The sequence below is a fragment of the Trachemys scripta genome, chromosome 1 (genome assembly GCF_013100865.1).
Source record: "Trachemys scripta elegans isolate TJP31775 chromosome 1, CAS_Tse_1.0, whole genome shotgun sequence".
In the NCBI taxonomy this organism is placed as follows: domain Eukaryota; kingdom Metazoa; phylum Chordata; order Testudines; family Emydidae; genus Trachemys; species Trachemys scripta.
In genome coordinates this window covers 292,405,321-292,427,377 of record NC_048298.1, presented here as the reverse complement: position 1 = coordinate 292,427,377, position 22,057 = coordinate 292,405,321, and the positions used below count along the sequence as shown (strand labels likewise).

At 45.3% G+C, this 22,057-nt stretch overlaps 1 protein-coding gene across 1 annotated transcript in view; it reads right to left on the bottom strand.

Moving 5' to 3' along the window:
• The window catches only part of FOXO1 (forkhead box O1), a 92,068-nt gene extending 70,745 nt beyond the window's left edge, over positions 1 to 21,323 (bottom strand). The window contains exon 1 of the mRNA XM_034758564.1: positions 20,350 to 21,323. Within this exon, the coding sequence (XP_034614455.1) occupies positions 20,350 to 20,955 (606 nt within the window). The 5' untranslated portion in view covers positions 20,956 to 21,323. The remainder of the gene's footprint in view (positions 1 to 20,349) is intronic.
• Between the last annotated feature and the right edge of the window lie 734 nt (positions 21,324 to 22,057).

Below are 22,057 nucleotides of genomic sequence, written 5' to 3'. Positions count from 1 at the left end.
TTCCAGAGAAATACAATACAATGTAGGAAGTCACAAATTAAGTTACAAGTTGAGTGGAATGTTGAACATTCATATACTGATCTGACAGGCTAGCGCTCAGTGCATTCAACTGAAACGATCATTTATTAAAAATATCTATATGCAATGCTTTTTTCTTTGTTTTATTCTCATAGTAGTAATTGCCACACCTCAGGACATTTTCTTTAGACAGGTATCAGGGGGTAGCCGTGTTAGTCTGTATCTACAAAAACAACAAGGAGTCTCATGGCACCTTAAAGACTAACAGATTTATTTGGGCATAAGCTTTCGTGGATAAAAACCTCACTTCTTCAGATGCATAGAGTGAAAGTAATAACTGTGAAAGAGTGACAGATGACTAAACTGCCTAGACACTGTGCCTCAGACTAAAAACTCCGCCCAGAGGGCCAGTCCTCATGAACTGATTTCTGCATTTGTTATTGCTCAAGTAAAAATGGTCTTTTCTTCTATTCTTCATCTTTGGAGGCTGTCTGATCAATGGCCAAAGCCAGTAATACTGCTATCCCAGTTGTTGTAAAGAATGTGTTAGCGCTCTTTGCTAAATATTCTCCTCCTCCCCGCTCCCAAAAATGCTATTTCTATGCATGTGCATACTACTATTATGCAGTCAGGCTAACAGAATACGTATTGTGCAATCACTGGAGGCAATTCATATCTGTTAGAATATGAATACCCTTAATTTTACTAGAGGACTGTTCAGTTCTTGGAGCACAGATTCCCTTGGTGGTAGAAATTTGAGGACAAGTCTATTATATTGATAAATGTGGATATACGTGTTCAAGGAAAAAGGAGTGGTGGGGATGAGGGGGGGGGAGATAGGTGAATGTTTAGGTTTTTAACTTCAAACTAGGGCTCAAAAGTTGTTCATTTTATCATGCAAGTAATAAAGGAGGACACGCAGTTTTTGCAGTCAGATTATGTCTGTATTTGAAATGTAATAATTTGTTATAACTCAGGCTATGGCTACACTACAACTTAAGTCAACATAAATTATGTCACTCGGGGGGGGGGGTGAATTAGCCACCCCCGATGACATAACTTATGCCAACTTAAGTGTTGGTGTGGAGAGCACTATTGGCGAGAGAGCTTCTCCCGACGACATAGCTACCGCTGCTTGCAGGGTCTAGAGAATTTAAGCCAAGGGGACAACTCATAGAATCATAGAATATCAGAGTTGGAAGGGACCTCAAGAGGTCATCTAGTCCAACCCCCTGCTCAAAGCAGGACCAATTCCCAGCTAAATCATCCCAGCCAGGGCTTTGTCAAGCCGGGCCTTAAAAACCTCCAAGGAAGGAGACTCCACCACCTCCCTAGGTAACGCATTCCAGTGTTTCACCACCCTCCTAGTGAAATAGTTTTTCCTGATATCCAACCTGGACCTCCCCCACTGCAACTTGAGACCATTGCTCCTTGTTCTGTCATCTGCCACCACTGAGAACAGCCGAGCTCCATCCTCTTTGGAACCCCCCTTCAGGTAGTTGAAGGCTGCTATCAAATCCCCCCTCATTCTTCTCTTCTGGAGACTAAACAATCCCAGTTCTCTCAGCCTCTCCTCATAAGTCATGTGCTCCAGACCCCTAATCATTTTTGTTGCCCTCCGCTGGACTCTTTCCAATTTTTCCACATCCTTCTTGTAGTGTGGGGCCCAAAACTGGACACAGTATTCCAGATGAGGCCTCACCAATGTCGAATAAAGGGGAACAATCACGTTCCTCGATCTGCTGGCAATGCCCCTACTTATACAGCCCAAAATGCCGTTAGCCTTCTTGGCAACAAGAGCACACTGTTGACTCATATCCAGCTTCTCGTCCACTGTGACCCCTAGGTCCTTTTCAGCAGAACTGCTACCTAGCCATTCGGTCCCTAGTCTGTAGCAGTGCATGGGATTCTTCCGTCCTAAGTGCAGGACTCTGCACTTGTCCTTGTTGAACCTCATCAGGTTTTTTTTGGCCCAATCCTCTAATTTGTCTAGGTCCCTCTGTATCCGATCCCTACCCTCTAGTGTATCTACCACGCCTCCTAGTTTAGTGTCATCTGCAAACTTGCTGAGAGTGCAGTCCACACCATCCTCCAGATCATTAATAAAGATATTAAACAAAACCGGCCCCAGGACCGACCCTTGGGGCACTCCACTTGAAACCGGCTGCCAACTAGACATGGAGCCATTGATCACTACCCGTTGAGCCCGACGATCTAGCCAGCTTTCTATCCACCTTACAGTCCATTCATCCAGCCCATACTTCTTTAACTTGGTGGCAAGAATACTGTGGGAGACCGTATCAAAAGCTTTGCTAAAGTCAAGAAATAACACATCCACTGCTTTCCCCTCATCCACAGAGCCAGTTATCTCATCATAGAAGGCAATTAGGTTAGTCAGGCACGACTTCCCCTTCGTGAATCCATGCTGACTGTTCCTGATCACTTTCCTCTCCTCTAAATGTTTCATAATTGATTCCTTGAGGACCTGCTCCATGATTTTTCCAGGGACTGAGGTGAGGCTGACTGGCCTGTAGTTCCCCGGATCCTCCTCCTTCCCTTTTTTAAAGATGGGCACTACATTAGCCTTTTTCCAGTCATCTGGGACCTCCCCCGATCGCCATGAGTTTTCAAAAATAATGGCTAATGGCTCTGCAATCTCACCCGCCAACTCTTTTAGCACCCTCGGATGCAGCGCATCCGGCCCCATGGACTTGTGCACGTCCAGTTTTTCTAAATAGTCCTGAACCACTTCTTTCTCCACAGAGGGTTGGTCACCTTCTCCCCATGCTGTACTGCCCAGTGCAGCAATCTGGGAGCTGACCTTGTGCGTGAAGACAGAGGCAAAAAAATCATTGAGTACATTAGCTTTTTCCACATCCTCTGTCACTAGGTTGCCTCCCTCATTCAGTAAGGGGCCCACACTTTCCTTGATTTTCTTCTTGTTGCTAACATACCTGAAGAAACCCTTCTTGTTACTCTTAACATCTCTTGCTAACTGCAACTCCAAGTGTGATTTGGCCTTCCTGATTTCACTCCTGCACGCCTGAGCAATATTTTTATACTCCTCCCTGGTCATTTGTCCAATCTTCCACTTCTTATAAGCCTCTTTTTTGCATTTAAGATCAGCAAGGATTTCACTGTTTAGCCAAGCTGGTCGCCTGCCATATTTACTATTCTTTCTACACATCGGGATGGTTTGTTCCTGCAACCTCAATAAGGATTCTTTAAAATACAGCCAGCTCTCCTGGACCCCTTTGCCCTTCATGTTATTCTCCCAGGGGATCCTGCCCATCTGTTCCCTGAGGGAGTCAAAGTCTGCTTTTCTGAAGTCCAGGGTCCGTATTCTGCTGCTCTCCTTTCTTCCTTGTGTCAGGATCCTGAACTCGACCATCTCATGGTCACTGCCTCCCAGGTTCCCATCCACTTTTGCTTCCCCTACTAGTTCTTCCCTGTTTGTGAGCAGCAGGTCAAGAAAAGCTTTGCCCCTAGTTGGTTCCTCCAGCACTTGCACCAGGAAATTGTCCCCTACACTTTCCAAAAACTCGCTCCCGTCTGTTTAGAGCAGCTACACTGGAGAGCTTACAGCGATGCAGCTGCACCACTGTAAGCTCTCTAGTGTAGCCATAGCCTCTGTAATAACATTTATACACCTGTGACCTCCATTAGGATGGCTTCACAAAGCCATCCTAATGCATGGAAAGAAAGCAAAGTGGCCTCTAATTAGGAATCTAATTACATTTTGGGTTCCCCTTCCCCCCCAAAAAAGGATTTTTTTTTCTCTTTCCTATGAACTCCTAAGATCTAGGTTCAAATCAAGTTTGAATCAAAAGATCGAAGTTCAATTTGATTAGGTTAAAACAATTGTGTTCTTGCCCTAAACTTTCCTGGACATTGGTCTAGCCCAGAGATGGGCAAACTACTGCCCGTGAGACCATGCTGCCTGGCCCTTGAGCTCCTGGCTGGGGAGGCTGTCCCCCAGCCCCTCCCCTGCAGTCCCCCCTTCCCTGCAGCCTCACCTCGCCGTGCTTTCAGCGCTCTGAGCAGCAGGGCTGTGAGCTCCTGCCAGGCTGCACGGCGGCACAGCTGGCTCCGGCCGGGCAGCACGGCTGCCAGTCCTGCTGCTCTGAGCAGCATGGTAAGGGGGTAGGGAGTGGGGGGGGGGGGGGGGGGGTGGGGGGGGGGGAGGGGGGGGGGGGAGGGGGGGCAGTCCCGGGGGGCCTGTAAGGGGGCGGGGGTGTGGATAGGGATCCGGGCAGTCAGGGGGCAGGGAGGATTGGATAGGGGATGGGGTCCCAGTGGGCAGTTAGAGGTGGGGAGGGCCAGGGGACAAGGAGCAGAGGGGGTTGGATGGGTCAGGGATTCTGAGGGGGGCAGGAAGTGGGAGGAGGCGGAGGCCAGGCTGTTTGGGGAGGCACAGCCTTCCCTACCTGTCCCTCCATACAGTTTCAGAACCCTGATGTGGCCCTCAGGCCAAAAAGTTTGCCCACCCCGGTCTAGCCAAAGCCTCCATTTTGGCACAAGGCAGTCTTGGGTCTGGTCTATGCTACCCGCCTGAATCAGCGGGTAGAAATCGACCTCTCGGGGATCGATTTATCGCGTCCCAACGGGACGCGACAATCGATCCCCGAATCGGCGCTCTAACTCCACCAGCGGAGGTGGTAGTAAGCGCCGCCGACAAAAAGCCGCAGAAGTCAATTTTGCCGCCGTCCTCACAACGGGGTAAGTCGGCTGCAATACGTCGAATTCAGCTACGCTATTCACGTAGCTGAATTTGCGTATCTTAAATCGACTCCCCGCTGTAGTGTAGATGTACCCTTGGTTCAAAAGGCCCAGGTCTAGATTAACAGAGAAGAGGCAATTTGAAATAGTTGGAGACTGCGCTGTGCAGAGAACCCAGTCCCTGCACCATACCTGTCTCTAGCAGATTAATCCTTCATGTTCATTAGCATCAAATTCATGCAGATTTATTTATTTTTTAAGAAAGCATTCTGTTATCAGGACTGCTGACCAACTAGAGATTTCACATTAAGGAACCTAACTAAGAAATCTCTTTCTGAACTGCTTCTTTATCATGAATCTTCCACTCTACCTCAACTATTTACTTTCCTTGCTGGAACAATGAGAAAAAAACAAAATGCTTTATTGGAAGAACATAAACAGAGATCAACCAAAAGCACAATATTTTTAAGACTCGCCACCATAAATATTCTACTTTAAATAGTCTTAACTGGTATATATTTATCACTAGATAATTAACATACTCCCTGTAATACATAACAGGAAGTCTTATTCCTTCCTGTTACCTACAGTATATCAGTGCCAGATACACATGAACTGCCAGAATATTTGCAAGCTAGTCTAAGAACTAAAAGTAAGTCTTTAAGAAAACTCCAGCCAACTTGAAATCCTGACGTAAAAGGGCTATTAGCTCATAATTCAAACTCTTAACAAAAAGGAATTGGTGAACTGGCCTATTACTAGTCAATGAACTAATATTTTAGTGGCCAATCTCAAGTCTCCTTAGAGTGAAAAGATTTAGGTTCACCCTGGCACAAGCATCTCCCAACTGTTTTTCCTTCTTCCAAGGTTTGAATCTGACAATGGCCTTGGCTACACTTGCAAGTTACAGCGCTGTAAAGGCTCCCCCAGCACTGTACCTTACTCCCCGTCCACACTGGTAAAGCATTTGCAGCGCTGTATCTCCGTGGTTGCAGCGCTGCACGTACTCCACCTCTCTGAGAGGAATAGCGAATATTGCGCTGCCGCTGCAGCGCTGCGGCGCCAGTGTGGCCACCCAATGCGCTGTGAACGGCCTCCAGAATTATTCAGCAGTATCCCACAATGCCTGTTCTAGCCACTCTGGTCATCAGTTGAAACTCTACTGCCCTAGCCACAGATATTCAGCCATGTGACCGACCCCTTACGTTCCCCGGGAATTTTAAAAATCCCCTTCCTGTTTGCTCAGCCCAGCGTGGCGTGGAGTGCTATCAGCGAATCTTTCCAGATGACCCTGCCTCCACGCGCCAAGCAAGCCCCAGCATGGAACAATGGCGAGTTGCTGGACCTCATTAGTGTTTGGCAGGAGAAAGCTGTATAGTCCCAGCTGCGCTCCAGCCGTAGGAATTACGATACCTTTGGGAAGGTATCAAAGGACATGATGGAAAGGGGCTATGACCGGGACGCCCTGCAGCGCAGGATTAAAGTGAAGGAGCTGCGGAGTGCCTACCGCAAAGCCCGCGACGCAAACAGCCGCTCGGGTGCTCCCCCCGCGACCTGCCGATTCTACAAAGAGCTGGATGCGATACTTGGGGTTAACCCCACCTCCACTCCGAGCACCACCATGGACACTTCAGAGCCGGTGGGGGGGGGGAGGGGGGAGGAGGAGAAGGAAAACGGGAGTGATCGGGGTGTTTCCATCCGGCCCACCACTGAATCCCTGGAGCCATGCAGCCAGGAGCTCTTCTCGAGCCAGGAGGAAGGTAGCCAGTCGCAGCGGCTGGTACTTGGTGGAGGACAAACAGAAGAGCAGGTTCCCGGTAAGCGTTTTTTTTTTTTTTCCGGGAAGGAATTTTTTCGGTGCGGGCTCTTTGGGAGAGGAGGGTTACGCATGCATGCCTAGATGCGGAATAGTGCATTGATGTGGTTTATCGCATCGCGGTAATCGGCCTTGGTAATCTCCTCGAATGTCTCATCCAGAACGTGGGCAATGTGCTTGCGCAGGTTTATCGGGAGAGCCACCGTGGTCCTTGTCCCAGCCAGGCTAACGTGTCTGCGCCACTGTGCCGTGAGGGGCGGGGGGGGGACCATTGCTGCACACAGGCAAGCTGCATAAGGGCCAGGGCGGAAGCCGCATTGCAGTAGAAGACCCTCCCTTGCTTCCCAGGTCACCCTCAGCAGCGAGATATCATCCAAGACGAACTCCTGTGGAAAATGTTGGGACAGTGTTCAGTGTAGGTGTCCCCTGAAGCTGTTGGCTCTCCCCAAGGCACAGAAACCCAGAGGACGGTGCAGCCCTGAAACAATCAGTCCCCCTTACTCACTATTTTGAAGCTCCTGGGGGATGTGTGCGCTCTGTTTCGGCAGGAAAATTATGCTATTGTGTAGGCCCTGTGTGTTTTCTACTCCTTAAGTGGGGGTATAAGTGTCTGGTTTTCTACTCCATAAGTGTCTGGTATAAATAATGCTGCCTCTGTTAAATGTTGCGTTTTGCCTATACAGCTGCATCAGCCTTGAAACCTCAGTTGTCCCTCTTATCGCCTGCTCAGAAACTGCAAAGACTCAGGAAGAGATCTCGAAAAAGCAAAGAAGACATGCTGCAAGAAGTGATGCGGCAATCTATTAAAGAGAATGAAAAAGCACAGGACTGGAGGGAGAGAGAAAGCAGGATCCGCCAGGAAAACGCAGCGCACCGGCCGCAAAGCACCGCGCACCGGCAGCAAAGCACCGATGGGCTCATAAGCATCCTGGAGCGCCAAGCAGATGCTATCCAGGAGCTGGTAGCCGTGCAGAAAGAGGAGCAGTACCGCAAACGCAAAGGCCACCCCCCCACACAGCCCTTGTCCCAAAACTCTTTCCGTTGTGCCCCACTGTCACCTCCAACCCACTTTCCCCAACTTCCGTGTTCTTCACGCCACCCGCTGCCTCCAGTATCTTCATCACCCAGCCCTGAAAACCACGACCCTTACCCTCTGCACTCAACCCCCATCACCATGCAGTATAGCTGTCCTGAAGTGCAGCACTCACTGCACAGCACACCAGACAGGACATACGCAAATCTGTGATTGTACTGTTCCCCACTCCACCCCCTTGTTTCTTTTCAATAAATGGATTCTTTGGCTTTGAAAACATTCTTTATTATTGCATAAAGTAAAAGACTCCTTAGCCCAGGAAATAAACAGGCACTGCAAGTCTGCTTGTCTGCTAAGACAAGATTGGAACTACTGCACTTCACTCCCGTGCAGGGCACCAGATATCACTGCTGGTTTTCAGCCTCAAATTGCTCCCTCAAGGCATCCCTAATCCTTGCAGCCCCGCGCTGGGCCCTTGTAATAGCCCTGCTCTCTGGCTGTGCAAATTCAGCCTCCAGGTGTTGAACCTCGGAGGTCTATGCCTGAGTGAAGCTTTCACCCTTCCCTTCACAAATATTATGGAGGGCACAGCACGCGGATATAACTGCGGGGATGCTGTTTTCGGCCAAGTCCAGCTTCCCATACAGAGATCGCCAGTGGCCCTTTAAACGGCCAAAGGCACACTCCACAGTCATTTGGCACTGGCTCAGCCTATAGTTGAACCGTTCCTTCCTGCTATCAAGGCTCCCTGTGTAGGGTTTCATGAGCCACGGCATTAACGGGTAAGCGGGATCTCCAAGGATCACAATGGGCATTTCAACTTCCCCTACCGTGATCTTCCGCTCTGGGAAAAAAGTCCCAGCCTGCATCTTCCTGAACTGCCAAGTATTCCGAAAGATGCGTGCGTCATGCACCTTTCCGGGCCAGCCTGTTTTAATGTCAATGAAACGTCCACGGTGATCCACAAGCGCCTAGAGAACCATAGAGAAATAGCCCTTCCGATTAACGTACTCGGATCCTAGGTGGGGTGGTGCCAGAATAGGAATGTGCATCCCATCTATTGCCCCTCCACAGTTAGGGAACCCCATTTGTGCAAAGTCATCCACTATTTCCTGCACGTTACCCAGAGTCACAGTTCTTCTGAGTAGGATGCGATTAATGGCCTTGCAAACTTGCATCAACACGATTCCAACAGTCAACTTTCCCACTCCAAACTGGTTTGCGACCGACCGGTAGTTGTCTGAAGTTGCCAGCTTTCAGATTGCAATAGCCACCCGCTTGTCCACTGGCAGGGCAGCTCTCAATCTCGTGTCCTTGCGTCGCAGGGTGGGGGCGAGCTCCTCACACAGTCCCATGAAAGTGGCTTTTCTCATCCGAAAGTTCTGCAGCCACTGCTCATCATCCCTGACTTCCATGACGATGTGATCCCACCACTCTGTGCTTGTTTCCTGAGCCCAAAAATGGCGTTCCACGGTGCTGAGCATGTCCATGAATGCCACAAGCAATTTCGTGTCGTACACGTTACACGGCTCGATAGCATCATCAGACTCCTCACTCTCACTGTCATTTTGGATCTTAAGGAATAGTTCGACAGCCAAATGTAAGGTGGTGGCGAGACTCGTCAGCATACGCCTCAACAGTTCGGACTCCATTTCCCACAGACAGATCGCGCTGCACAGAAACCATTGAAAGATGGCGCCAAAGGTGGACGGAAACAAAGGGATTTCTGGAATGCGAAGCGATGCATCACGGGACATTGGGACAGGACCCAGAATCCCCCGCCCCCTTCCCACAACCCACAGCGCCTGAATGGGAACAGGTGCTCTGTGGGATAGCTGCCCATAATGCACCACTCCCAATAGCGCTGCAATTGCCGCAAATGTGGCCACGACAGTGCGCTGGGCAGCTGTCAGTGTGGACAGACTCCAGCGCTTTCCCTACTCAGCTGCACGAAGTCAGGTTTAACTCACAGCGCTGTACATCTGCAAGTGTAGCCAAGGCCAATGATTCAAGGGGGAATTATTGATGGTTGCTCACATTCAACAAATCAGAGCTAGTAATGTTAGACTCTGTTGATACTTCAATAGCTGCAAGAAAGAACTTTTTTTTCTTTTCTGATTTTAAAAAAAGAATTAAAAGTTCCTCTTTACCCAAAAATCAGATACCTTGACTGGAAATTAAAAGCACTAATTTAAGAGACCTAGGACTACAGTAATTCCATAACACAATGATTCTAAAGCAACCCCTCTAAAAGTAGTGAAACTGGGTCCCAAACACTAGAGAAATTTTAATATATTAATTCATTGAGTTTGCAAAAAAAACCCACTTTATTTAAGGGATTGATTTAATCTGGCATATACAAATTGCACCCACTGTAGGCAAACTAGGACTCTTCAGCCCTGATTCATTACTGCATTACTCCAGTTTTACTCTGAAGTAGCGCCATTGTAAGTGTTCTCTTTCTCCCTTCAGCTGTTTAAAATAGGCCAAAATGTGCCTTCTGGACTAGCAGAGAAGTGATGTCTGACTCTAAATATACTCCAGTGGCAACAACACTTTACCAACTTGCAAATGAAATTTGGGGTGGCTTTAGCTCAATCACCACTTGCAATTATCTTATTCGCTTTATGGGCATAGGAAGACAGCCTTCTATAGCGTAGTGGGTAACAAATCCAATGCCTTAATCTCATTACTGATAGGTATGCAATTCATGTAATTAAAGTCACCTAATTTAATCCACTTCCCTTTAAGTAAACAAACATTTCTGCTGATCTTGCAGGATGTAAGCTCATTTGCACAATAAATGCAGTCTAACAAGTCACCATATTTAGAACAAGTTGCTTCAGTCTTATCTAACTGCCTAGTTTAAACGGATAATTACTGGAGTCAAACCTGAGAGAATTAAAGAATTTGCTAACTTGTGTTGTAATATGGAATCACAAATTCGCACTATCAATGTTAAACCCAAAATCTGATCGGATCTATGTAGTTCTATTACCTATTTGAAAAGTTGATGTAATCTGTATTTGAACTACTCTTTTATATAACCAATTCTTGCACCTCAGCACTCCTAAGACACTCTCAAAACCCAGCATGTATGACCATGGGAAAAGTTTCTTTACAAGATGTTAAATAAGGACTGTCACAAGTGGTCTAGCAGTAAGGCAGTCTAAATAATAAAACACTGATGAATTCACTATTAAAAAAAAAGAAATTCTATGTACTTCATAAAACCTATATGAATGCAACGTTAAGACTGAGACTAGGCCAGATCCAGCAGATCAGTAGAGTACAAGGTGGGAGGAATGAAAAGGTTCCTTAAGGATCATGTCGCTCTTTCTTGATCCAGCTGCTGTTCTGTAAAAGAGCCTGTGTGCTGGATTAGAGCAGCATAAGGACTGAAGAACTGATCAAATTTAGACCAGCTGCATGGGGCAGAAAACACAGCTGCAAAATAACAGGGTATAACTGCTTTTCAGGCATACCACCTTCCCCCATGCATGCTTCTGTATTACAGAAGATGGGGCAAAAGGGAAAGGGAGTGCCATCAGAGCTGCACATTGCCTATGTCAGCAGAGGATCAGCTTTACATTGGAGTGATCTCCCCACACCAATTACTTTAGGTTATGTGAAGCAAAGTAGCTGCACTGCGCCATCTGGCCCCTTTAAATAAAAGTTCTAACTTTGTACAAAGTTATAGTTTCCATGGAGAATAAAATGGCTGCTTGCACATATAAATATTTCATTACTGTCTATCTGATTTCCCCAATGCTTTCTACATCCATTATGACAGCGCCTCTGGTTGTTGTGGGAACAACAGCTTTCAATTCCTCCCCCCTTTTTTTGGTGGGCAATTAAAATCTCAGTTTTTGCACTGCTTTAATAGTGTTTTTGAGCTTTTAATACCTTTCAAAAGAGAGAGAAAGAAAAGGGCAGTGACAGTGGGATTTACACAGTTCTTTCACATTTCAGTGCCAGCACTGGGAAGGTCTAATATGGGAGGACTTCTGAATAATATACTGTCTTCACGTATTGCAATATCTAATCACTTATGCAAGTGCTTCTATGTATTACAGTGCACAGATATAATTTAGTTTCTATACTCTGCAGGAAAGAGGCCATCTTTAGCTTGTAAAGCAGATTGTGGGGTTCTCAAAATATAAGTCTGGATAAGTACTCTTGTAAGGAAATGTACTGCACATGCACAATATACTATATTCAGTACATGTATGTGAAATTTGGAACTTAAACTGCTTGAATTATGTGAGCACAAGACAGCCGCAATAATCACTGAAAACATTACTCTGTGCTGTTGCAAACCAAACAGCTGAAAGGATTTTCTAGCTTGCCCAAAAATTAATTTCTAGACCAACAACAAATATTTCAGAAACATTTCAGAGAAGTTTCAGCCCTAAATGTCATCAGCCATCGGCTTAGAATGAGGAAACCTTCTCAATAAAAGCAGCAGCAGCAGCACACGTATGATACACCAACAACCACTTAGCTATTCTCTTTGTAAGTTGTAACTTGCAACTTACAAAGTTTAAGGAGTACTGAAACATAGCCAGGTCTTCTCATTACCTCTGTTAAACCTCATTTTTTCCTCCCACATTATTCAGCAATAAGCCTTAACTTTTTCCTCTGCACATCAAAATTCTAGGACTAATCCACTCCACCCAGCGATGCACGCAGTTCCAGCAGATTTTCAGCAAACACTTTTCAAACTGAGCCTCTTGTCCCCTGATGTATCCACAAATGGTAAAGTACTTCAAAATCTTTAGCAACTATCGCAACAGTGTTTCAAATGGAGCAAATAAACCCACCCCTTAAGCATCTCTCAGATTTTAAGCAACTTCATGACACGTAGTTTCTTCAATATTCATATAAAAGAGATCTAAAATAGATACCAAGACTAGTGAAATCAAAAATCTGCAGCAGTCTCCAGTGCAATCTTAGCATTTGATTTCATTCACTGTATCCTCATTTATGACCTAATTGAAAGCTACTAAAAAAGCAGTCATGTTACATTGCACCAGGGCTAACACATGATAGATGCACATTACAAGCCTAAAAGACAGCTACACAGCAACTTTGCTGGATGAAGACTCATGAATAACTCAGCAAATATATTCTTTTCAGTAGGTAAAGTGCAGTAAACAATATTTAAATACAGTCCAAACTAGTGAAATTCTATATGCAGAAGCATAAATGCAGTTCTCCAATACATGCATGATTGTTCCCCTGTGCATTTTAGATATAATAAGTTCAGGCTAGTGTGGTAAAGGGCAGAATTCTTACCACATCAAATTCAACTGCCCTGCATTTTAATTCATAAATAAAAATTCTACACAACTCATCAATACTCTAGTGTAAACTAGCAAATGCTAAGAAAGTCACAGTTAACTGCTGCATGTATGACTTAACCTGAGGTCCCTCCTGACTTCAAACAGACGCCTATCATCAGCTCAGAACCGCTATTGTATATAATTTCAGAAAGAAAGAAAGAAAGAAAGAAAGAAAGAGTATTTACTAGAAATATTTGGTATGTCTTTGTATTAATTAGCTGGCAGGATCAGTACCTGCTATACTCAGAGTTACAAAATCACTTCCATTAGAACTCCCTGTTTTCACATTTTTTCCAAAACAAAAAGGTGGCTGAAGACTGAAGCTCAGCATGGTCATAACCAGTGTCCTGTGTATTTTGCAATTCCATTGCCATGGAATTTGTCAGCAATTATGCTCTCAAAGCATTCATTTAAAAAAGAGTGTCTAGCATTCATGGTTTGTAAAATAACAAGGCAGTGTCATCTTGAATCTGCAGACAGCCTGAAACAATAGTTCATAGAGGCGTGAACTGCCCAATTTATCTCAATAGTGTTGACTCAAATCTAAAGAACACTGCCAATTATTTTACTGTGGATTATTTTATCAGAAACATCCAACTAAAAGCTTTATCCCACCATCTCAGATTGCCTCTCTTACACTGTCCCGTGTGCCAAAAGCCATAGCTACCAAAATCTCCAGTTCCCCTGACAACTTCTACAATGCAGTTAATACAAAAATCTGGAGCATATTAAAAAAAAAAATCAGAAAAGGACATAACCAAACTGAATGTATTATAAAACGGCCACACCACAATGGCTAACATACAGATTGCCTAATTTTATTTCGCCATGAGAGGATGACAGAATCATGGGCTTTTACCACAAAACCTAGGTCCATCTTACCACAGAGTACATGGGCATGGGGGGTGGGGAGGAGACAAGTAAGGTAGGAAATAAATAAAAATGTTAAAGCACTTTAAAAAAAAAAAAAAAAACACTTAAGAGCATGCTCAATATTCATCTCTGATTGTTAATAGATGCTAATGAAAGTATGTTCCCCTTTAGGATATGAAATGCATGTTCAAACTGCCCAGCCTTAGGAGAGGACTTGCACAGGGACATGTGCTGCTGCTGCATTAACAGTTTGTATAAGAAAGATTATAAGCATTAATGAAACACACACAGGAAAATCCACACCAAAACCAACCTGCTTTATCAAGAAGAGAAATTGTGATCTTCGACTGTATGCAATTTTGTTGCATTCACAGTATTCTGCACATTTTAGGTTCGCATTCAAGATTTAATCGGAAACATTAACTCGAGCCACCTTGGACATACACACTATGTTCCAGTCTTGGTTTGTTTTTTTACTTAATCATATACCTTAATATTACATTCATATATATGGCATAAGGGTAAAATTTAAAATATATAGGATCTGTAGTATGATCAAATTAACATTACTGTCTGAATTTTTAATTTTCACATTCCTGACTTCCTGCTACTTTAATTCTGTGCAACCTACAGGGGCCTGATAATTTTTTTTTTTAAATCATACAGAAGTGAGGGTTTTTTAAATCTACTACTGTTACAGCTGGTATAACTAAAAGATGGAAAAGCTCTTTCATGTGCATTTGACAGCACATGAATTTTCTGTCCATTAATTTCATTGTTGCCCCAAAACAGTCAGTTTTGCGCCTATCTGTGTGGACCTTTAAAAATACTGTTGTCTTCTGTTGTCTGAAACAGAATAGGAAAATGAGTTTATAAAGCCACAGAAGTTGGCAAGAAGACCTCAGACCTGAAGTCACTTAATTCTTTTTTTTTAAACCGAACTAACTAGCTTTCAAGTTGCCAGAATCATTTTAATATTACATTAAACTAACCTGTACATCCGAGATACATATACATCCCTTTAAAACAAATATGCTATTGCCACATAAGTTTGCCACAAGTACTAATTCCCAAAACTGGCTTTATTTTCCTGATCATAACATCTCAGCACATAAATAAGAATGCAGGCACTCTTCTATACAGAGCCTCTCACTTGAGTCACTGGGTTTGAATCTTGCCAATTAAAAATAGTGAAAGTTACTACTGAGAGCTATTTAGTGGCTTGTATGAAATGAGGTGGCAATGGACAGACATTTATGGCTATGAAAGATTTATTTTGACATCAGACCAAATATGTTTATTTACAATATGTTTTAAGTTGGCAGAGTCCCTCTCACTGAAAGTTAAAGACATATAGCAATGCATGATGTTATCAGTCCACGAATCACTTAGGAAAGTATCAATTTCTATCGCAAAGGCACAAAGTTAGATACCTACACTTCTTGTATTATGACTGTTTGAGCATGTAACAATTCTGCAGTGTAAATTCAGTGTCTATCAACTAGAATCCTATCACCTTCCATATTAAAAAAAACCTACATGTTTGATAAAACCTATTTTAAATACTTCAGGATGGAATGTATTTTTGTTATTTCCAGTTATTCAGATATCAAATTAAGGTTTCTCAAATTTTTGTAAAGTGCTCTGTACTCTATTTGCAAAAGGCTTTTGAAATATTTAAGATTGTGTTATGTGGCTTTTCAATCAATACCACACCCTAGAATCATCTTTGTATAGACACTTATTCAATGATGAGTTAGTCAAGACCACTACAACAATTCTTATGGATAAAGACATTCAACTTAGCATATGCTTTGGACTCACCCTATCAGGCATACTTCCACTCATACTTCTGCAACTTGCTATCATCTAGTCTCATTCCTATAGCCAGGACAACAGGTAAATCTAGGTGATCAAGCCTTCACTAAGCCAGAAGTCAAGAAGGTGTAACCAGTGATGCAATCTTAATAATCTCCACAAGACTTAAATATACCCAATTTACAGCGAAAGCCATCAAAAGTTAGTAGTATTTTCTGTTTCAACAGAACATTCTGTCTAAAGAATTACTCTGAGGATATCTGAATGTTGGTAGGGTCAACTTTTGGCTTTATTCCATTTTCAAAGGCTGAATAAAAGAACTAGAGCAGCAAGTGCTGAAAGAGGATGTGATAGATGTTCTTTATAATTAATCTCACAACTGTTCTGAAGTAAAACAAAGCTGCACATCATGCAGTGTGTGCACACCAGGTGTCTGAGTTTATATAGGATATCTAACCAAAAATCAGACTTATATGAGGAAAAAAGTTACCCATAGTTATTTCCCTCAGAGGTAAGTCCACTGCCACCACAACAGACTCCATTTCTTAACCACATTCTACCCTTATCCGCATAACTTGGGTAAGAGATTGTTTTGACTGGAATAGTACCATAAATCTTTGTGCTTCTTCACAACATACTCAGTAACTTTCTTGTTATCACTACAACAGATCTTGGTCTTTCTACAATTCTTTTTAAGCAAATATGGTTATCAACAGTGTTTGTTACCGTTCAATAGTACAAAAGGGTTTAGTAAAGAATGTTTAGGCTCTCCCTTTGTTGCATGATTCATTCAGAAGAGTTGATGAGCATGTGGGCACTGGTTTTTTGAGGGGGGCTGGCAGAGTTTACATTTCAGACTAGAAATTCTCAGGAACTCTACGCAGACTACGCACACATATAACTGAGATCAATTTTACCTACTTTAGTAAAGGTTACTTAAGTATGTACTTAAGTACAATTTCTGTGTAATGTAAAATTATATTGCCTTTCGCTTTCACATTCCTTTTATTCACAATATGGAGATGAAGTTTTAACAATCAAGAAATATATCAGACTAGACCTGGACTCTGTTTATTTTCAGTACCTGATAGATAAAGCTGACCTAGTTAAACTGCATTTTTCACTAAAAGAATTTTAACAACTGAAATTACAATTTGGTAGTTATAGAATCACAGACACTTGAAACTGAGGAGACATATTCAGTGACCTAAATAATCAGTTACCAATGCAGAATATCATAACTAAGGCTGAAGGCACTGGAAATTAGATCTTGTTTAAACATTTCATTCTGAATTTCTACTCAAAACAAGGTGTGTAATTTGACAGCTCACTACATTAGGTTTATAATTGTAAAAGCATCTAAACTCTAACAACAACAATATGGAAAGTTTTTTTCAGACATTTTACCAAATAAGACATGCAATCCAAGTGAGAAAGAGGCAACTATACTATACTGTGTATTGCAGGCCATAAATAAATGGACCCAAGACCATTACAAATTTTGTCAGCAAAAGTTCACCCTCTAATCTATATTCAACCTTCCTAGTAACACTCCTTTTTCAGGGCCCATAACTGACTGAAATTTAGAATGTTTTAATTACACCTAAAAAAAGTCCACTGATTACAATACTGTACTAAAATAACAGATCCTGAGCCAAAAAGACCCTTATTCAAGCTTAGCCATTGATTCATCATGTTAAATGAGGCAAGTGACTTGAACTCCTTGTGCCTCAGTCAACTCAGCTATAAAACTGGTTAAAAGCAAAATATCCTAGAACATATTATGGTGGAGCAGACTGCATGAGGGTTTTCAGTTCAACAGGATTTAGATAACTAACCCTGAAGTGTGTGTGGGGGGGGGAGGGGGGTGTAAAAAAGCCTCCACCTACTACCTAAGCAAGAAATTAGGAATGACTGGATGTATAAGTGGTTAACCACTTTCCTACCACCCTGTCAAAAATATGCACGAGGAGAAAAAGGAATCACAGTGACTTATGCTCAAGAAGACAGTACAATAAACATTAAAAAAGCCATACTTAAATAGGGGTTCATAGACTATGACAGCCCCCAAAACCCCCAAACATTCCACATCCAACAAAGTAACAGTAGCAGTTTTTTAGTCTATAAACAAATGTTGGGAACAGGAAAGTCTTAATTTGAGAGCTAAAGCTCTGTAGGGCTTGTTAAAACAATGCACCACCAAAAGTAATAGAATACAAAGTAATTAGTTAGTGACATTCTTTTTAGACTTTCTAGTTTTTTAAATACTCCTTTACTCAAACTGAAAATGCACTTGACATAATCTCAGTCTATACCAACCGACTGCACAACCACCTGAAAGATCTCATTTTTAAATGCTGGTCTTTCTGTTAAGCTTGATCATTCAAATTTCTTCACACACATCAACCTTTAGGTTTCTTAGCTCCTACCGGTAAATTTAGCAAAGTATTGTCCTTTTGTTTTTGTAACTTTCTACTACAAGAACTCTGCAGGATGCTGTCTACCTATAAAAACAAAAAATGTTCCTTTCCGAATACCATATCCCGCGGTAGAGGGGGGAAATTTAAAAGACATTGTTTGGATGGACAACTACCCCAATATTTAAAAAGCCTCAAGTATTATCTAAACTAGAAACCCAAGTACAATGTATTTGGAAAAACTGATAACAACATTACATTACAACATTGCAAAATTCAACTAATAGTGACTGAAATTATATTATGAACCAGCCAGAAGAAAACACTAAAACTTGTAAAATACTGTGGAGGTATCAAATTAATTCCTGTGATGTAACCCACTGCGTGGGGGGATTTTTCTCCCTTTTTAGAGGCAAAAAAACAGAAGGCCTCTTCTAAAAATAATCTGGTAGGTAGTGACAAAACCCTTTATACCTCTGTCATGAAAGTATACAAAGCAAGCTTTATACAGCATCAAACCAAAGGTTAACTTCTTTGAAGTAAATTAACTGTTTAAATATTGTCCCCAGTAAAGACTATGGGAAAGGGCGGTGCATTAATAATCAGTGTATTCAGACAAGTAGCACTTTGTAATCCAATTCAAATAGACAGTTTTAGAAAAGATGTAACTGATTAATATAGCAGGTTGACTAGCCATCATTAGAGCCAATGGCCGACTTTTAGAGTTGCTGGTGATGTGTGAAGTGACAGAAAGGTCAAGCAACTTGCTAAAGAGAACATGTCCACTGTTGAACAGCTTTAGAAGTCTGAAAGACCAGAACTCTTGGCTGTTTGTTATTATCATCACTCCCACCCTGAAGCTGGAATCAGAACTTGATGCACAGCCAGTGTGTGCTTGCTACCCCATTCCAGCCTGTACAAGGCAGAGTAGCAAATTCTATGATCAACAGGTCATCTAGCAGTCTGCTACTTCTAGACAGGCAGCTTTCATTCTGAGGGAAACAGTGTCCCGCTAATTAAAAAAACCTGTAAACTAAATTTAACAAAGCCATTACAATGAACACACAGCTCACTGGGAAAACATGCAGTGTTACTATAACCCTTGTCCCGCCTATGTCCCTTCCCCCGTTTTAGTTTATGACCCTCCCCTCCCCTATTTATTGGGTCATGTCTGAATTTAGACTGTAAATTCCTTGGGGCAAGGACTTGTCTATTTGCTTCTGTGAAGCATATATCAAATGCCTGAGCACATAATGAACAATAGGATGAAAAGTTGATTTTATATGAAATAGCACTAGCGCTACTTGCTCTAGCTAAGCTACCTTTAAAAAATGGCAAATTCCCTCAATAAGATCAACTGCAATTGAAGTCTCTGTCGGAAAGGGCTCTGTACTCCCCTACTTACTTACAGGGGAAGGTGGTGAAGTGGGTGAAGGGCGCTGCCATGTGTTTTAGGACTGGATCTGAAGCACGAGGCACCGGCCCTTTAAATGCATTGCACACATGGACAGGCTTGAACTTTAGCTCCACACCGGGCACAGTACAGGCAAAATGAGCTAGTGTCTGCTGCCCTGTCGCCCCCAGCACGTGGCACCCTAACACTGCGCTTCTCTAGCTCTCCGCTAGCCCTTGAATCTCTGTCACTTTAAGTTCGTCCCAACTCTGCAAAGGGAAATGACACAGCGAGTCTCCGCAGCCGGCTGGCTGCTAAGTTACAAACCCGGCACAAGCAACTTCGGCTGCCCTTTTAGGCAACGGGGAAAGTGGCAGGCACCCCCTCGCCCCCGGGGACAGCCGCAGACACATGCAACCTGTGACAACGTAACCCCTGCATCTCCCCTTTAAGCCACGTCCTCCTGTCTCTTACAAACTCTCGGGGGGAAGGGGGAAAAGAAACACTTTTTTAAAGTATTCAACCACATTGCAAACCGAGCCAACCTGCCTAAGCTCCGGCCACCCCAGCGGCAGTGAACAGCCAACGAGGGCAGAGGGCAGCCTGCAAATCACTACGCTGCCCTCTAACTTCGTGCACTTCACTTACGGGGGCGAGGGAGCAGAATTTGCAGCGCTCTGCAACCACCCTGCTTCCCCTCCAGCTCCCCGATCACTAGAGGGTTGCAATGCTCCGCAATCCCCGGTGCACCCTAAACCCAGGCACGCACCCCGCTAGCGAGGGGCCGGGTGTGCGCCGCACCGCCCGGGAAGGAGCTTCCTGCCTCCCCTGAAAAAAGCGAGGTGGGAAGAGACAAGTGTCCCCACTCCTCCCAGGGTCCCGGGCCGGCCAGCTCTCCCCACGCCCCGCCGCCTCACCTTCCAGCCGGCCGAGCTGTTGCTGTCGCCCTTATCCTTGAAGTAGGGGACGCTCTTGACCATCCACTCGTAGATCTGAGACAGGGTGAGCCGCTTTTCCGGGGCGCTCTCGATGGCCTTGGTGATCAGATCGGCGTAGGACAGGTTGCCCCAGGCGTTGCGGCGGGCCGAGCTGCTCTTGCGGGGCTGGCCGGGGATGGGACCCGCGGACAGGGCAGACACCGGCGGGGGGTGCTGCTGCTGGAGCGGCGGTCCGGGCTGCTGTTGCTGCTGGTGGAGGCAGCCGGCCTCCTGGCACTGGAAGTCCCCGCACAGGCAGCCGCCACCGGGAGCGGCCCCTTCTGCTGCACCCGCGGTGGCCGGGGGCGGCGGCGGCTCGAAGTCTTCGCTCTCCTCCAGCAGGCTCAGGTTGCCGATGAAATCGACGCTGACCGCCGAGGCAGAGGCGGCCCCGTCGGGCTGCCCCCCGCAGGACGGCGCCGGGCTGGAGGTGGCCGAGCTGGACGGGTTGAACTCCGGTCTGGGCAGGGGCCAGGTGCAGGAGCGGGGCCGGGGCAGCGGCTCGAAATCGGGGTCGATGTCCACGAGCTGGGGCGCTTCAGCCATGGTGGTGGTGGGGAGGGGACGGGCTCCGGGGGAGGCAGCCGGGGAGGCTGCGGGCAGAGAGCCCGCAGGAAGGAGCGGAACGGGGCTGGAGGGAGCGCAGCGCTCCCGGGGCGAGCAGAGGGGGGAGCGGGAGCCCCGGGCAGGAGCCCGGAGTAGGGGGAGGGAGAAGGACACTTAGCTCCGCCACTTCATCAAGGCTCCCGGGGAGGGTCGGTGCTGTCCGGCTGGGGCACCCGCCAGCGCGGCCGTGGGGTCCGCGGGGCTCAGCGCGGCCGCCAGCTGCAGCCTGACTCACTCCCCCGGTCGCGCAGCTGCCTGTTGAGTGTACGGGACGCGGCCGTGGCAGCAGCGACTCAGCGGCGGCCCGGCAGGGACTTACTGGAACTCCCGCCCGCCCCGCAGCCGCGGCGGGGCCCGCCTCCTCCCCCCTCCTTCGCCATGTGATTGACGGGCCCGCCCGAGCCAATGGGTGCCCCACGCCGCTTAGGAAACGATTTGCCTGTCGCATTATGCAGAGGCCAATTTTCCATGAGGGTTTCGTGTGTGTGGCTGCTGGTAAGTCAGAGTGTTTGCCTGAGCCTGGCTCGGTGGTGCGGTGCCTGTAGCCGGAGCAGGCAGCAGGGCTTGTTTACTACAAAATGAGCAGAGAAGCAGCTTTGGAGTTTGCTCCAGGGTTTTGCAGCAGCGGGACTCGCCTGGCTGCAAGAGTTTGTTTTGAGCTCTGTATGCACATTGCACTGATTCCTAGGCGGGCTTCCCTTGGACTGCTGCCCTGTAGTCGTTAAGTGGCAATTATCACTGCAAGGTATTCAATTTATTGCGTGCAATCGGTTCTCTGGGTGTTTCCCCTATCGCTCAGGTAATAAAACTAAATGACAGGAAGGATGGTCTAGGTTAGGGAGTTTGACCGGGGCTCGCCAGACCTGGATTTGATTCCCTGCTCTATCACAAACCTAGAGCTGCTGCAAATCACTTATCTGGGCTCCCCCTATATATGCTGCACCCCCTGGCTTGAAGGAGTTTCCATCATATACAGGGTTTACAGTTTGGTTCAGTAGCTGTTAGCACCCCCAGTGAACAAATGGTTCCAGCACCCCTGCTT